The sequence below is a fragment of the Hemiscyllium ocellatum genome, chromosome 23, assembly GCF_020745735.1.
Source record: "Hemiscyllium ocellatum isolate sHemOce1 chromosome 23, sHemOce1.pat.X.cur, whole genome shotgun sequence".
NCBI classification, from domain to species: Eukaryota; Metazoa; Chordata; class Chondrichthyes; order Orectolobiformes; family Hemiscylliidae; genus Hemiscyllium; species Hemiscyllium ocellatum.
The window spans coordinates 22,351,849-22,370,771 of NC_083423.1; the positions used below are offsets into that span (position 1 = coordinate 22,351,849).

At 40.8% G+C, this 18,923-nt stretch overlaps 1 protein-coding gene across 1 annotated transcript in view; it reads right to left on the bottom strand.

Annotated features, from left to right (window-relative positions):
• The window catches only part of mapk8ip2 (mitogen-activated protein kinase 8 interacting protein 2), a 74,191-nt gene extending 66,277 nt beyond the window's left edge, over nt 1-7,914 (bottom strand). The window contains exon 1 of the mRNA XM_060842540.1: nt 7,850-7,914. Within this exon, the coding sequence (XP_060698523.1) occupies nt 7,850-7,914 (65 nt within the window). The remainder of the gene's footprint in view (nt 1-7,849) is intronic.
• Nucleotides 7,915-18,923: the final 11,009 nt, after the last annotated feature.

Genomic DNA, 18,923 nt, shown 5'->3' on the forward strand with positions numbered 1-18,923 from the left:
TTATGAAAGATCAGAACTTGAAATGTTATCTCCGTTTATGTTCACAGAAGCTACATGATCTGTTGAGGATTTTCAGCGTTTGTGTTCTTATGCTAGATTACGACTTCTTGCCTACAGTGACACTTTTCAGAATAAAGTGACAGTGTTGTCTGATAGGAATTGAGAATAAAGCTATCTCAGAGAAAATGAAGCATGCATGGGACAGGAGAACTGAGATTCCCAGAGTATTATATTCAAGTATTTTACTGACGGGAATCTGAGCTAATGTAACTGCCAGCACTTCCAATAAAGTTAATCGATGGGAGACATCTATTAATTCATGCTGGCATGAGTGCACTTAAAACTGTTTGCCCTTGTAAGTATTGCTTTATGTAAAACAGCAGTGTGGTAGCCTGTTGACTTCATGAACATGATGGGGGTATAGAGAGAAAGTATGAACGGAAATGAATGTGTACATTTGGAGGCATAGGTATTCAAGTCATGATTTGGAGATGCCGGTGTTGGGTTAGGGTGTACAAAGTTAAAAAGTTTAAAAGTTTGGAGTGTCTTACAATTGTATCCTCCACAACCACCTGATGAAGGAGTGATGCTCCAAAAGGTAGTTCTTCCAATTAAACCTGGTGGACTATAACCCAGTGTTGTGTGATTTTTAACTAGGTATATAAGAGTGGTGCATGGGTGTGTATCACTGAGTTTGTGAAAAAATGAGTGAGGGTATAGTTGGGCATCTGCTTATATTTGGTTATGAATGCACCAATGGCAAAAGTAAATGCACTGGGTATCACTATGGTTATGTATGAGTATATACATGATATGGGAATGTTTAGGTGAAGAGTGTGTGTCGATTGAAGTGTCCACAGATTTTCAGTGTGTGTGAGGGAAATCAGTATATGTAAATGCTTGGATGGTAATATATATGTTCAGGCAGATGGCATGTTTGAGTGTATCCCGGTGTGTATCGATTCAAATGTATGCTCACATGTAAGTGGATGGGCATGTTTGACCCAACTGACCACAGCACTCTCCTCCAATTTTTTTTTGTCCTGTCAAGCTGGCGGGGCTCCCGTTGTCTGGATTCTTTTCTTTCTAACTAGCTTTCACCAGAAACCCCCTCTTGTCCTGCTTATGCACATTAACTTTGATGTTCTCCAAGCATATGTACATGGTTTCCCCCTTTTCTCATCCTACATGCTGGCCATCACCAACACTGTCATCTAAATGAAGAAGAGTCACATTGGACTTGAACAAGAAAGAGAGTTAATCTTTCTATAGAAGCTGCTAGACCTGCTGAGTTTGTCGAGCAATCGCCTTTTCTTTCAGAGTTACAGCATCAGCAGAATTTTGTTTTCCTCCAAAACTATGTCAAATTCTACATTGTGCTGACCACTGCCAGTCTTAGCATAACCTCTCTTGACAATCTCTACTGCCTCTGATTTGTCTGGCTGCTTGGCTGTACTTCAGTGTGCTATCTGGAATTTTCACAATTAATGTTAGGGAGACTTTGTCTTCAGTCCTTGCCACAAATTCCACTGAGGACTCAATATGGAGAACTGGGCAACATAAATTGAGGAGGAAGTTCTTCACCCAAAGGATTGTGAATCTGTGGAATTCCCTGCCCAGTGAAGCACTTGAGCTATCTCATTGAACATCTTCAAGGCAAAGATAGATAGATTTTTGAAAAGTAAAGGAATTAAGGATTATAGTGAACAGGCACGTAAGTGTAGTGAGTCTACAAAAAGATCAGCCATGACCTTATTGAATGGTGGAGCCGGCTTAATGGGCCACATGGTCTACTCCTGCTCCTATTTCTTATGTTCTTAGGAATGCCCTCCAGCACGAGGGCATTCCTAAACAAAAACTAATGAAACTACAGCACAGGACCATACTGTATTTCAACCAAATCAGACCAGCGTATGATCAATAAAATTAAACAATCCCACAATCAATGGATCAGCTTGAAGCTTTATGGGCCTGACATAGCGAGTTGTAAATGGCACTGGGCAAATAGGTAACTAACTGGATGTGAATATTCCACAAGTATTCCCAATGATACAGAAGACAAAAGCATGTACAACCATCTTCAGCCATTAGAACTAACCGATAAGTCAGCTTGCCCTACTTCTGAGGTCCCGGCATCACAGATGCCATTTTTCAGCTAATTTAATGCACTCCATGAGATATCATGAACAGTTAAAGGTCCAGTACATAGCAGAGTTCTAGGGTTTTGACAACATCTTAGTAAAGATGCCAAGGATAGTCAATCCAAAACTAGCTGCACCCTGGCCAAACTGTTCAACTGTACAAGCTGATGAAAGACATAGACAGGGTAGTTGGAAGAAACTTTGCCTCCCTCAGCAGAGGAGTCAATAACCAGGAGACACAGTTTTATGATAACCCTCCAGAAGGTTTACAGAAGATTTGAGGAAAATCTTTTTCACCCAGAGGGTGGAAATCACTGCTGAAAGTGTTAGATTCGTGAGAACCATTAAAACATTTAAGTAGTATGTTACGCTAACAGACAGCAATACCATGACATGCAAGAGTGTGGGCCAATGCCCAAGTTATAGATACGGTAGAAAACTCTCCACTGCTTGGATGAGCACCACAACAAAATTACTCAAGAAATCTGACATCAGAGGATAAAGCAGGCCCACTTGATCAGCACCCTACCTATCACCTTCAACATTCATTCCCTCCATGACTGATGCATAGTGCCAGCAGTGTGTACCACATGCAAGATACAACAGCAGAAACATACCAAGCCTCCTCCACTAGCACTTTCCAAACTGGTGATATTATCTCCAGTACAGACAAGGATTGCAAACACAAGGGGAGTATTACTATTTGCAAGTTCCTCTCATACTTGCACCAACCTGACTTAGAAATACATCATCATTCCTTCACTAATACTGAGGCAAATGCCTGAATCTGCCTTCTTAACAGCATTATGGTGTACCTATACACTCCAAGAGCAACAGCAGAGCTGAAAATGTGTTGTTGGAAAAGCGCAGCAGGTCAGGCTGCATCCAAGGAGCAGGAGAATCGACATTTCGGGCATGAACCCTTCTTCAGGCTCATGCCCGAAATGTTGATTCTCCTGTTCCTTGGATGCTGCCTGACCTGCTGCGCTTTTCCAGCAACACATTGTCAGCTCTGATCTCCAGCTTCTGCAGTGCTCACTTTCTCCTAAGAGCTCCAGCAGTTCAAGCATAGAGTTACAATCACCTACTCACGGCCAAGTAATATTTATGCCACACAAACGCCAGCTGATGTCCATCTCCAATAACACCGTGTAACCATTACATTCAATGGCATTTACTATCACCAAATCTCCCACTATCAATATCCTAGGGGTTAACCATTGACTAGGCATTGAACTGGATTAGCTATATAAATACAGTGGCTGGAAAAGCAGGTCAGAGGCACAGAATCCACAATGAATAACTCACCTCCTGACTCCCCATCTATAAAGGCACAAGTCAGGAGTATGGTGGAATACTGCGTAGTTGCCTGGATGAATGCAGCTCCAACAACACCCAAGAAGCTTGACATGATCGAGAAACCCCACGTGATTGGCACTAAGTTCACAAACACCCCTCCTCCACCAATGCTCAGAAAAATTTGTGTATCATTTACAATGAAAGCAGAAATTGCTGGACAAAAACTCAATAGGTCTGGCAGCATCCTTGGAGAGAAGGCAGAGTTAATAATTCAGGTCCAGTGAATCTTCTTCAGAACTGACTGTAGCCATATAGGCCGAAGATGGGGTGGGAGATGGGGAGAGCGGTAAATGGTAGATGGAGATTAAGCTCAGAGAGAGAGAGAACAACAGCTAGGCAGACAAAGGAATGTTAAAGGTCATCTTGGGAGAATCAATAGCTGCTAATGGGGACTATTAGTGGCTGACAATGGATTCATTGTGGTAGTGGCCCATGTGATGGTGAGGACTGGTGTGTGGTGGTTGGGGTAAGGACATGGGAGAAGGTGCTCAAGCCCTAAAATTGTTGAGCTTGATATTAAATCCAGTAGGTTGCAGGGTTCCCAAATGGACAATGAAGTGCCGTTCTTCCAGCTTGTGCTGAGTTTTGCTGGAGCATTGCAGGAAGCCAGACTCAGATGTTGGCCAGGGAACACTGTGGTGTGTTGATTTATGAAGCCACAGGAAGCTCTCATTCATTTTTGCAGACAGAATATAGGTGTTCTGCAAACAGGTCACGCAGTCTGTACCATGTCTCCCCAATGTAGAGGAGACCACATTGTCAGCAGCGAATATAGTAAGCTAGATTGAATGAAGTGCAGGTAAATCACTGCTTCACCTGGAAGGTGTGTCTGAGGCTTTGGATAGTGAGGGGGGAGAATGTAAATGGGCAGGTCTTAACACCTTAGGGGATTGCCTGGGAATGTGCTATGGTGATCTGGGGAGTTGTTGGGATTGGATGAGGAGTGGACCAAGGTGAACCAGAAGGAACAGTCCCTGCAGAAGGCTGACAAAGGAATTGTGTGTCCATTGTTGGAATCATACTGGAAAGAGTGGAAATGGCTGTGAATAATCCTTTGGATGTAGATGCTTGTGGGATAGTAGGATTAGACAAGGGAGACTCTCTCACTATTATGGATGGGGAGAGAGGGGGTGAGGACCGAGGTGCCAGCGATGGGTTGGACCCGGCTGAGGGCCCTGCCAGCCACAGTTGTGGGGAATCCTTGGGTGAGGATGAAGATGGGCAATTTGGAGGCCATCTTTTTGAAGTTGGCATCATCAGAACAGATGTGATGGAGATGGAGGAACTCTGAGAACGGAATAGTCTTTACAAAAAGCAGAATATGAGGATTTAGAGTCAACAAAATTGTGGGAGGCAATTGATTTTGTAGTGGATATTGATGGCCCATCTATACCCAGAAATGAAAACAGAAATATCGAGGAAGGGAAGAGAGGAATCGGGATGGACCAGGTGAGAATGGGGTGAAAATTGGAAGGGAAATAGATAATGCTTTCCAGTTTTGAAGCAGCACAGATGATATCATTGATGTACCGGAGAAAGAGTTGTTGGTGGGGAACAGAGTAGGACTGGAACAAGGAATGTTTCATGTACCCCATAAATACACATGCATAACTGGGATGCATGCAATCCATGGCCACACCTTTGACCTGAAGAAAGTGGGAGTAGTTAAAGACGTTGTTCAAACTTAGGAAAAGCTCAACCAGACGAAGCAGAGTTTTAGTAGATGGGGATGGGTCAGGCTGGTTTTCCAGGAAACTGTAAAGAACCCTGAGACCATTTGATTGGGGGATGGATTTGCAAAGGGATGGCATGTCCATGTTAAAAAGGAGGTGGCTGGAACCTGTGAATTGGAAAATCTGAAACCCCCTTTTTTCCCTCCCACAATAGCAATTGGGTCTTCCTCATTCTCTCCTACTATCCCATCAGTATCCACATCCAAAGGATTTTTAGCTGCCATTTCCACCATGTCAAGCAGAATGTCACCACCAGACATATTCCCCTCCCCTCCCTTGTCAGCCTTTCGCAGGGACCACACCCTCTGGTACACCTGGGTACACTCCTCCTCCACTCCCAACATATCCCGACACTCCATGACACCTTCCTTTGTAATCACAAAAGAAACACCTGCCTATTTACTTTGAGTTTCCTCACTAACCAAGGCTGCAAACACACCTTCAGGTGAAGCAGCAATTTACCTGCAGTTCATTCAATCAGTATTCAGTCTACTGTATTCACTGCTCACAGGGTGGTCTCCTCTATACTGGGGAGATGAAGCATTGACTGGGTGACCTCTTTCCAGAACATCTATGTTATGACTGAAAAAAAGAGCTTCTAGTTACCTGCCATTTCAACACACTACTGTGTCCCACTGTGTGCCAATATCTGTGTTCTGGACTTGCTGCAGTGACTGATGAAACTCAGCACAAGCTTGAAAGAACAGCATCTCATTTTCCCATTGGGAACACTGCAGCCTTCTGGACTCAGTGGCCCAAAGTTCTGAAGAAGGGTCATTGGACCCAGAATGTTAATTCTATTTTTTTCTCCACAGATGCTGCCAGACCTTCTAAGTTTTATCAGCAATTTCTGATTTAGTTTCTGATTTCACAATATTGTTACCTCATTTGACCCTGAGCTGAGCTTAAGAAAATAGAAACATGTGCAGGTCATTACATCCACTGAGTTTGCTCCATTATTCAATAAGACCATGCTAAACCTTTACCACAATGGCATTTTCTTAATTTTATCCAATTACCTGAAAAGTTTATCAAATTTTGATGAGGACAGCTCTCACTTTCCAAACAATTTGGAGATCTAATTAGTGACACAGTTTCTGCAGATGAAACCTACTCAGCCTAAATATTAGCCAATTTTTATCACTCAGACTCTTGCTTATATTTTCAAGACATCATCAGTGTGTAGCTCCCCTGATCTGAAACTGTCACCTTTGCCAATGATACCTCCATCTCATCTACTTAAATATTCAACAAAAACTTCAGCTCAAAGAATATGCTGCATATTTCCAAATTTATCAATTTCTACTCACCTATCACATTTGCTAGTCATCAATGGCACTCAGTTCCATAACATTTTCATTTGAGAATTTTCATCCTTGGATTCAAATCCCATTATCTCCTCCTATCTCGGTAGATTCTTCCAGCTCTGTAGTCCTTCAGGATGTACACTCCTTTATTTCTGGCCTCTTGCTCACCTCTGTTTTCCAATGGTGGTTATGCCATCAGTTGCCTAGCTGCAAACTTTAGAATTTCTTCTCTAAACTGCTCATCTGCTTCTCTATCACTCGGTTTTCCTTTAAGATGTTCTTTAAAACCTAATTAACTTTTGGCCTAATATCTTATTACATGCTTTGTAACACTCCTGGGAAGGTTCTTTAGATGCTACACAAGATACAGATACAGGCCATTGGTTGAGTTGTTCCATGTCAGTGTTTATGATTCACATACGTGTAACCTCTATTCTTTTTTTCCCTCTTGTGTTTACATAGCTTTTCCATAAATATACCTATTGCCTCTTTCATTTTAAGGTGCTCATTAAAACTGACCTCTAACCAACCATTTGGTATTTCATTCTAATATTTCCATCTTTGGCTTGGTGTCAAATTTTGTTTGGAAACATGTCTTGGTGTATTTTACTACATCAAATACCACCATTACAATCGACACTAAACTTCAAAAGTTCTTAATTAGCTAGCAGGCTCTGAGATATCTGCTGGTACTGAAAGGCACTGTACAAATGCAAATTGTAATATGCAGCTGGTCTGGTGGATAATGATGAGTGCCTGTGCATGGGCTTGTGTAACTGTTTATATGCTTGTATGTTTGGGTGTGTCTAGTTTTATGCGTATGCAGTTGTGTTGTGGAAATGGTGAGAGATGGGGGAAGGGAGTAATTACATTTCAATGTGAAATGTAACATCAATAAATAATGCAAAATAACAAAAATGAGATTCTATTTTCAAAACAGTCCCCGTAACAGGCTCTGAACAAGCCACTCCAGTTTATAACATGGTATGAGAAGCATTGACAATCCGCCAGGCCTAACACTGACTGCCCTTTAGCAATCTCAATCGTGGCCTGTGACATTTTCATCATTGAGACATTCTCTGACAGAACGACTTTTTGTTTCAGTCCCGCTGGCAAGTCTTTATCAAATCTGACATGGAATGTTTTTTTTTAACATCACAATATTCAGCGGTGTATTGTGTCTGGGGTTAGTTCGTGATTTATAGGACACAATAGTGGATTCGGTGCCGAAATACAGCACAGCAAGTGAGATGAAGTAAAGACCGCATGGATATTAAGACATTTAAAAATATTTAAAATTTATTCTTACCTGCAGCCCGGAGGGGAGAGAGAGTGGAAGGTTGACAGAGAAAACATCTCTGTGGGATCCGCCATCTTCTGACGCAAAAAATAACCCAAGGACACAAGAGGCTTCGCAATTGATGGGAGGAGAGAGAGAGAGAGAGAGCAAAACAATATCAAAGCTTGCAATTCAGGGAGAAGCCGCAATCCGGCCTCTTCACAGGAGCGCCGCTGGTGGGGGAAAAATAATTGGCTACTTTTTTTTCAGTAAATGGCACAAATGTGGAAATATAGTGGCATCTGTTATAAGTGAGATAATATGCGAAGGACCATACAGCACTGCGGAGCACCTGGATTCTGTGCTAACGCGGCTGCATCACCGCGGTGTCCCGAGACCGGCTGCTCGCTGGACTCGGGGCACTGGGTTGCGTCGAAAACTAATGCTTTTTTTTGTCGCAGAGAGCGGTGGGTTCTTTTTGGAGCCTACATAACCGCAACAAAGCAGTCCGGCTCCTGCTGCATCCAGCTCCTCGCTCTGACTTGTGCAGAGGGATGCTGCAGGATAAAGCGAAGGGGAGGGGGCATTAACACGTCACGGTGTGGAAAGGACAAGGGAATCATTTCATCTTTTCCACAATCTCTTTGCAAATAATCCCCGAGTTTTCTTTTCCGGCAGCAATGCTCACCACCCGCCACTGAGAACAGATGGGAAGGGAAAATTGGGACTAGGAGCTGTCCACATTCTCGTGGTGCTGAATTCTAACAGCGCCCGCGGTCGTGGGGCGTGAATATGAACTTTTCAGCCACGCAACTCACTGTATTAAAACGTGCGTTATTGTATCGCCTTTAAATGGTCGTAGACGTTATCAAATAACATTTGACTCAAATCCACGCAACGAGATAGAAGGTGACCAAAACATCGACCAAAAAAGTCGCTTTTAAATGTCTTGTACATATGTGACATTTTTCAGGTCTCAGGACCTTGCAGCTGAGGACGTACAGTATCTTTGAACAATCAACACAACTTAAAGAAGGTGGAGAGCTACACCGAGGATATTTCTGAACCCGTAGCAGTAAATACTTGAGAATTTAAAATCTCCAGCGTGGACAAGGAATTATTACATTCTATTCTGAAGAAACGTCACTGGACATGAAATGTTGACTCTGCTTTCTCTCCGCAGGTGCCGCCAGACATGCTGAGTTTTCCCAGCAATTTCTAATCATGTTTCTAACTTCCAGCGTCTGCACTTTTTAAAATATTACATCTTTGCTTCTTATGCATCTGGTTGTTATCTTTTCAGGCTGTGGTCAAATAATTCATTCAAGACTAAGTCAGAAATCACAACTGAGAAAGTTAACACGAGTTGATTTGATTGTTGTTAAGTGCGGTCGCTTTCCCCTGATGCTTCTTCATGACTTACAGATCATTTACACAGAAGTGGCACAGCTAGGCTATGGATGAGAAACTCCATTTTTCTCTTAACAGGTTCTGCTTGACTTATTTCATTGAAGGCATTCGGGATACAGTTTGCAGTAGATAGTTCATGCAAAAGCAAAGCACCGTGGGTACAACAAATCCCGAGTAGTAACTAAGGGAAATGCCCAGCAGTTCGGGCAGAATTTGTACACTCAGAGTTTCTTTGGCCTTGCACTTTCATCCCTTTTGTCACTTCAATTTTCTTACCTTCCACACTAACACAGCCTTTCATTCTTCTCTCCAACTTCCAATGTTGATGCCAGGACACTAATCTGAAAAATTATTGATATTCCTCTCTGCAGTTATTACCTGACTTAATGTTTTCAGATCTTATTTTGTGGAGAAATACATTTTTTAAAAATGTGGATGTCCATTAAAATATAAAGTATAAATCTTTTCATGAAGATCTCATGTACTTTATCAGCTGAGGAAATAAGCCTGCATTAGTAGAGTACAATTAATGGGCAGAAATCTTGAGATCTTGAAACATTAGCTTGCACGTTGCCTGACTGGTGAGATTTCCAGCATTTTTTTGTCTTCAGTGCAGATTCCAGTATCTGCAGTAATTTGCTCCTAATCTTGAGATTAAACATGTGCAGGAGAAAATTAACAAAGCAAACAATATGAATGATTAAAATTAATAACAATAACTATTACCAAAACCTGATGTTCGTTAACTCCCATTTCTCAGCCCTCAGTGCATGATATGCACAAGGACTACATTTCTATGTTTATTGACAAAGTGAAAATGGGAAGATGTGAAATTGTTTAGACACTTCCAGGATTGAAAAGAGTTTTATCAAGGAATGGGGCCAACAAGGAATGGAAGCTGTCAACCACTTACTAATTATAGAAAACTAAGTGATTTGAGGGGGGGGGGGGGGGGGGAGCTCTAAGAGAGACGAAAATGGAAATTGTTGGAAAAACTCAACATCTGGCAGCATCTATGGACAGAAAGCAGAGTTAGCATTTCAGGTCCAGAGACTTCTTCAGAACCCCTTAGGGAATTTCAAGATGGGCTTCGCTGCCCTTATTTGATGGAAGTTTGCTGATTTTTGAAAGGAATTATGGGATTCTGTGCTGATAGTTGCCTGGCAACTCTTTCTGGCCTTGGCTCTTTTAAAAAAACAATCTATGGAGTCAGATGGAAGATGGCTTCCAAACCTTGCAGTAAGGGCAAATCGCTCTTCCACTTTTGGTTGAAGTAATTTGGAACACAACAAAGTTTCCATATCTGAGTATTTTAGTTACTTTGTACAGAAACAAAACAGTGATCACTTTCCAAAGACTTGGAACCATTTCAATTTCCATCCAAGCTTGTTTGGAAGATCTTCCATTAGTCTACACCTATCAGTAATTCGTATTTGCCAATAAGAAACACAATGAACTGTAAGAATTCATTAAATTTAACTTGTTTTTTCTTACCATTGGTTGATAATTTTGCCCTTTTCAACATACATCTCTGCAGTTTGTCTGTTGCATGGTAAGAAATTATGTAAATACATAGAAAACAGTTAACAGAAGGTTTACTAGACCAATACTTATTAGGAAATATTGCACAGGCTACGCTTATGTCCACTGAAGTTCAGATGACATAGAGGTGATGTGAGTGAATCAAAATCCTGAAGACTCTTGACAGGTTGGGGGTTGGTTAATATCAGGTGTTATCCATTTGAACTAGATTATAGGTCAAATATTTTCTCTTAGAGAGTCACGTGTCTTTGGAACTCTCTCCCTAAAAAAGGACGGTGGAAACAAAATCCTTGAATATCTTTAAGACAGGAGTAGATAGATTCTTAAGAGGCTGAAAAATTATCACTTAGATGCTAATTAGTTTTGCCATTTATTATTAAGCATTGTTTTGTAATAAATAGATTAACGTTGAGTTCATGAAAGAAACCTGGAGAAAGTCTCTTTTACACAAAAACAGAAAATGCTAGGGAAACTCAGTAGATCTGAAAGCATCTGTTGAGAGAAAAACTGAGTTAATATTTTGATGCTAATGATTCCTTCGGAACTTTTATTCTGAATAGCGGAACCAAAAAGGAAACAACTGGCCAATTTGGGTGTTTGTATCCAAACATTTATGCTAATGGTTTGAGAATGGGGGCTTGACTGGCAGTGCATTTCTCCTGTCCCAGTGGTAACATTTTAAAAAAATTCACTCATGGGGTGTGGACATTCCTGTCTGGGCTTACACTTATTGCCCATCCATAGCTGTTCTCGAGAAGATGGCAGTGGGCTGCATTCTCGAACCCCTAAGGTCCATGTACTACCAGTAGATCTACAATGGTATTCAGGGGAGATTCCAGGGTTTTGATATGCTTTTATCATAATAATATAGATAGGCTGCATAGCTGAAAGAACAAATTAAACAGAGGATTCAAATTAATACAAGACAACTGAGAAATAAAGGAACTCCTGATTAGAAATGTTCTTTCGGGAAGTTCCAAAAGTTACAATGTTAAGGAAGGAATAATTAACTTTGTTACGAAGTCTGCACTGTTTTGATCTTTAATTTTCTTTACAAACTGATTTCTCATAAAATAGCATGAGAGGATCAATTTTGAAGATAACATAAATTTGATAAGGAATAATCAAGTGAGCAAACATATATAATCCTTTTACAATTGCAGATTCTGTTCTTATCTATTCCTTTTTATACATTCTTATAATCAATTTTATGTTGGAACATGCTTCACGAGATTTGTTATGACATGTATCATCCTGCAAGTGTTGAAACAGCATCTTTTAAAATAACTGATATGGGTGCTTCTTTCCCATTCCTTATTGTCCTTGAAAAGAAGACGGTGAGCTGCCTTCTTAGACTACCAGTCCATTTCGTATAGGGGCACACAAAGAGCTGTAAGTTCCAGGATTGCGAACCAATGACTGTGAAGTACAGAGCTAGCCCCATGTCAAAACTTGCAAATGGTGGCAGTTGAAACAGGGTTCAGCAAGTTACTGCAATGCACCTTGCAGATGGTGTACACTATTTGCCAACGTATGGCAGTGTGGACGTGGATGCTTGTGGTTTTGGGTAAGACGTCAGTTAAGTAGGCTGCTTCGTTCTGCATAGTTTTGCAATTCTTTTGGAATTGCCCTCATTAGGGTAAATGCAAAGTATTCCATCATACTCCTTTTGTGCCTGATTCCAGTAGGTAGTGGACAGGCTTTGAAAACACAGGAGGTATGTGATTCCTGCTCTTATAGTTTCAGTATTTATGAGAGTAGATCACTTAAGTTTCTGATCAATGGCTGTACCTGACAATACAGACTCAAGCATAGGATGCAGTTTGCTATGTATCTTGTCAATACGCTGTGATGCTGCACCATGTAAACTGTAGATGAAGATTCTGGCTCTCGCTATTTTCATGAGCAAGAAGTAAATAAATAGCTGCTGGAAATCAGAAATACTACAAAGTGATAGAAACATCCAACAAGTCAGATAGCAACATTTCTTCATATTTTCCTATTGTTGTTTGAGTTGAAATCATTTAATGAATGCTTGGTTCCATCAAAGAAACACCTGAGAAAAGACTGAAACATTGTGATCATCTATGGCAGAATGTGAACAGGCATGTAGTGAGCTGAATGTTGAATACAGACTGTTGATAAGAAGGTCCAAGATCAAATGGAAACTTGCTGTAGTGGGAGACGTAAACATGGTAGGACTGGAAGAATAGGTGACTGACAGGAGAAAGTTAGAAAGGGTAATCGATGACCATTATTGCAACCTCAACTAAAACGGGAAAAACTGAATTACTGTTGCTCCGAAAACAGTCAGTTTCCACATTACCCAGTTACACCTAAACAAGTATTTAGAAAAAGTAGGTGGGAATAAAGACTTGATTAAGATGTAACAGGCTAACGATACAGGCCCTGCTGGTTAGGCCAGCATTTATTGTCCATCCCTATTTGCCTAGAAGACAGTTAACAGTCAACCACATTGTTGTGACTCTGGAATCACACACACAGACCAAGGAAGGAAGGCAGATTTCCTTCCCTAAAGGACATTAGTGAACCAGATGGGTTTTTGATGACAATTGACAGTCCAAAGTTCCCCATTTGCCATGGTTGGATTTGAACCCACGTTACCAGAATAATAACTGGGGTTCCAGATTACCAGTCCAGTGACATTACCACTACCCCACTGCCTCCCAAACAATACTGAAAAACTTGAGAATTGAACACTCCTAGAGAGACACAAGGATTAAGATCTCCCAGAGAGAGCTTGGAACAAACTGATCCTCAGAAAAGAACTCCATAATCATTCGGGGAGATTTGTGAAACCACTTCAAACGTTAACCCTGTAAAAACACAGAACTTAGAGGGAGGTGTAGAATGGTAGGAGGAGAATAAACACGAGTCAGGAGGTGTAAAGTGTTAGTTGTAAAATAACTTGTGTGCAAAGAGCCAAGGTGATGAAGTCAGATCATACAAGAATGTTACTTGATGGAAGAAAGCACCAGCAAGACCCTGGCCTTCCATGCATTTTTTCATACAGATAAATGCAAATAGTTTGAACTAAATTTGAATGCTGTCTTTGCAGTTTGAGGCTTAAAGAGGATACTAATTTTATTGCTACAAAACCCTTCACTATCATCTCTTCCAATATTTCTGAATGATCAGAGTGCAATAATGTGCAGTACCAGATGAGCAATAATTGCCTGAGTCTTCTGCTCCAGCTAAAAGCTGACAGCCACCAACTGCATCCTTCTACCCAGCATCAAATGTTAATTTGAACTACCTCACTGCCCTGGTATAACACTTAATAAAAAATAATTATGCTTTAGGTGATGGATTCATTGGCTAGGCCAGTATTTATTGTCCATCCATAATTGACTTTTAGAAGATAGATGGAAGCATGAAGTTGGGATAGCACAGCGATTACAGAAACATGGCTTAGAGAGGGACTGACAGCTCAATGTTCTGAGATACAGATGTTAGGTGAAGGGCACAAGGTGAGGTAAGAGGAGGGGGAGTGGCATTTTTGATTAGAAAAAAACATGACAGCAGTACTTAGAGAAGCTTTTTTTTTCCCAGAGAGATCATCTGGTTAAATTATATGGGGGAATCTGAGAAAAACAAATGGATGATCATTTTGATGGCATTGCTCTTTATGAACCCCAGTAGTCAGGGGGAAATATGTTGGGAGATCACAAGATTACTAGGGTTGTAATAGTAGGGAATTTTAACTTTACAGGATGGAGATCAGAGCTGAAAATGTGTTGCTGGAAAAGCGCAGCAGGTCAGGCAGCAACAAATCTCCTGTTCCTTGGATGCTGCCGAATCTCCTGTTCCTTGGATGCTGACTGACCTGTTGTGCTTTTCCAGCAACACATTTTCAGCAATTTTAACTTTACAAACATGGACTGCAACTGCTTTAGTGTTAAGGGCTTGGATGAGGAGGAATTGTTAAGTGTGTTCAATAAAGTGTTCTTAATCAATATGGAGTTATGAGGATGCAACAACTTAGTGGTATTATCACTGGACTGTTAACCTAGAGACCCAATCCTACTGGGTTCAAATCCTACTATAGTAGATAGTGGAATTTGAAATCAATTAAAAGTCTATTTCCATGAAATCATTGCCAATTGTCAGGGAAAATCCATCTGGTTCACTAATGCCCTTTAGGAAAGGAAACTGATGTTCTTACTTGGTCTGAACCACGTGACTCCAGACCCACAGCAATGGGGTTGGTTGTTAACTGTATCCTGGGGTGACCAATAAATGCTGTCCTATCCAGAAAGTCCCTCAACCAGCGAATGATTTTTTAAAAAAAATTATAAGGTTGTCCTACTGGAGAAGGGGCAAAACTTGACATTCTCTTGGGAAATAAGGCAACACAATTGATTGAAGTGTTAGCGGGGGACCAGTGACCATAATTCTATCTTGTTTAAATGTTAAAGTTCTAAATTGGGGTAAGGCTAATTTTGATATTAAAGTTGCACTTTCAAAAGTTAATTGGGGGAGGCTATTCGCAGGTAGAGGGACATCTGGCAAGCTTTTAGAAGTCTTATTACAAGAATTCAGGGAGAATATGTTCCTATTAGTGTGAACCGAAAGGCTAGCAGGAGTCGGGAACAGTGGATGACTAGAGATATTGAGGCTCTGGTGAAGACAAAGGATGCATATATCAGATAATGGCAGCTGGGATCAAATGAATCCCTTGGGGAGTAGAAAGACAGTAGTACACCTTAGGGAAATCAGGAGGGCAAAAAAAGGGACATGAGATAGCTTGGCAGATAAGGTTAAATAGAAGCCAAAGAAATTCTACAAATATATTAAGGGCAAAAGAGTAACTGGAGAGAGAATATACTCCCTTAAAGATCAACAAGACTATCTATGTGTGGAACCATTGGAGATGGGTGAGATGCTAAATGAATACTTCACATCAGTATTTACTGTGGAAGACATGGAAGCTGGAGAACTCTGGGAAATAGTGATGTCCTTAAAAGAGTCCACATTACTGAACAGGAGGTACTGTACGTCTGGAAACAAAGGTAGGTAAATCCCCAGGACCTGATCATTTTTCCCAAGACATTGAGGGAAGCTAGGGAAGACATTGCAGGAACTTTAGCAGAGGTATTCATATTATCAATAACCACAGATGTTGTGCCCAAAGACTGGAGGGCAACTAATATTGTGCCATTATTTAGGAAAGGCTGCAAAGAAGGGCCAGGGAACTACAGGCTGGTGAACTTGACATCAGGGATAGGTAAATAATTGGAGGGGATTCCAAGAAACAGGATTTACATGCATTCAGAAAGGAAAGGACTGATCGGGATAGTCAGCATGGTCCTTTGCACAGGAAACTGTAACTCTCAAACTTGATTGAGTTTTTTTGAAGACTTGACCAAGACAATAGGAGTTTGAACAGTAAATACTGCCTACATGGACTATGGCAAGGCTATTGACCTGGCTCCTCGTAGTAAGGTTAGATCATATAGGATCCAGAGAGAGCTCTCCAATTACATACAAAATTGGCTTGACAGTAGGAAATAGAGGGTGGTAGGAGAGGGTTGTTGTTAAGACTGGAGGCCTGTAACCAGCAGCATCATGCAAGGCCTGGTACTGGGTCCACTTTTGTTCATCATTTATATAAGTGATTTGTATGAGAATACAGGAAGCATGCTTATTAAGTTTGTATAGGACACCAAAGTTGATGGTATTATGGACAATGAACAAGGTTATCTAACAGTACAAATGATCTTGATCAACCGTGCCAGTGGGCTGAGGAAAGGCAGACAGAGTTAAATTTAGAAAAATAACAAGGTGTTGCATTTTGGCCAAACAACCAGGGTCAGATTTACAGTGAATGGTAGGGTCGTGTGTGTGTGCGTGCGCGCTTATTGAACAGAGATCTGGGGGGGCAGGACCATGTTCCTTGAAAGTGGCATCACAGGTAGATAGGGTAGTGAAGGTGGTGTTTGGCACATGGTCAGAACATGAAGTACAGGAGTTGAGAAATCCTGTTACAGCTGTCAAAGACATTGTTAAGGTCACATTTGATTAAGGTTGCATACAATTCTGGTTATCCTGTTTTAGGAAGAATAGTATTGTTATTTAACTAGAATGTATGCAAAAAGAAAGATTTACTAGAATGTTACCAAGAATGGAAGGTTGGAAGGTTTGAGTTATAAGGAGAGGCTGAGACTCTGGAGTATAGGAGGCTGACGGGTCACCTTATATAAAGTCATGATGGGCATAAATAATGTGAATAGCCAAGGTCTTTTCCCCAGGCTAGGGGAGTTCAAAACTATAGGGCATAGGTTTAAGATGAGAAGGAAAAGATTTAAAATAGAACTGAAGGACAACGTTTTTTCACACAGAGAGTGGTATGCATGTGAAATGAACTATAGAGGAAGTGGCAGAGGTGAATACAATTACAACGTTTGAAAAAAACATTTGGACAGATACATGGATAAGAAAGGTTTCAAGGGGTGTGGGCCAGATGCAGGCAAATGGAATTGGTTCAGTTTAGGAAACCTCATCAGCATTGTCAATTTGGGTCACAGGGTTTATTTTTGTGTTGTATGACTCTTAGATGGTGACAAGTCATCTCCTTGAACTGCTGCAGTCTATTTGGCATAGGTACACCCACAATTATGAAGGCACTTAAAGGATATTGAACCAGTGACAGGGAAGGAGTGGAGTTATATTTCTCCAATATAGTGGCTGGGCGGAGAACTTGCAGGTGGTGGTGTTTTCATGTTTCTACTGCCCTTGCCCTTCTGGTTGGAGATAAAGTCATCGGGGTAATAAAATGGAAGAGATGATGAGCCCAGCGGCTAACTACTAATTGTATTTTCATTTCTTCAATTGATGATCCTTTTGAGACATCTGTCCTTCTCAATGCAATAACAGAATAATAATTGAGATTTGATTGGGTCTTTTCCAATGCTAGTGAACTAACAGAGACTGTTCTTTTACCAGTAACTCTCTATCCATGAGAAGACATCTCACCTATCATTAGAAGCTCACTGTAAATAGTCAGATATGGGGAGGTGTACCACAATCTACACATAACATATGTGTAAATTGTTCAATCTGTCTTGAGGTAGGGACCCATAGGCATCAGGAGGCCTCCAAGTACCTTTTCTAAATGGACAGTTTTCACCCATGAGCCACTAGTCTTGAATGCCAACAGGATATTTGACACGAAGGAATTACAAGCATGGCAAGAATTCATTCTTTCCAGAAAGAGAAACAGAATAGTCTCTCCTCTCTTTCACTAACTAAAGATTCAGAGTAAACTGTAACTGAAGATGGAAGATTCCAAATTTGATTTCATCAGGTTTAATATAAACATGCAGTGTCTTATTAAAAGACTGATAAAATAAATATTCAATGGCTTGGGCTACTTCAGCCACTTCATGAATCACTGAATTGTGGCCGATCACTTTTGAACATAGTTTCCAGTAAGCAGTAATTGTTCTTTATAGTCTTCTACTCTTCTAAAACAGTGTCCACATTAGTTCGATGAACTATCCCAGCCTCAGTGGAGATCCTGTGAATATTGAACCATCTTTCCTGAAGTTACTTGTCAGCTAAAATCAAATCCATGTAGGCCCCAGTCAAAAGGTCTTCTTTCTTTATCCCCAATTCATCCATCAGCTTCTGGGCTATTGCTTCTCCTTCTTCTAGACTTTGGTCTTCAACAAGAACCACCTTGGAGAAAAAACACAGATCAACAGTCAGATTTAAAAAAAACAATGCAACCCATATCATCATAAATAAAATCAAACTGCCAGTGCACAAATTTAAGTTTTAACAGACCAAAGCTTTTCAGTTGAAAACAATCCCAATGGTCAGATCTCATCCCAATCACAACTCTGAAGACAATCCCAATGGATAAGAGCCCATGCAAAATAATGTAATCAAATGAATAACCTTTCTTCCATTCTGTTGGGATTGTTCTGTTAGAACTATTCACTTGTAATCAATTTCATTGCTTCAAGTACCGCTTGCCGGTAAACGGCCATCAAACAATACAGTATGTGTCACTGCAGCTCATGTCCCAGGCTGGTGGTTTGTTCAAATATTTGAGAATAACTCATTCTAAAGATAAATGTACACATATTAATTCTTTTTAAACAACATTTGTAATTGAACATTAACC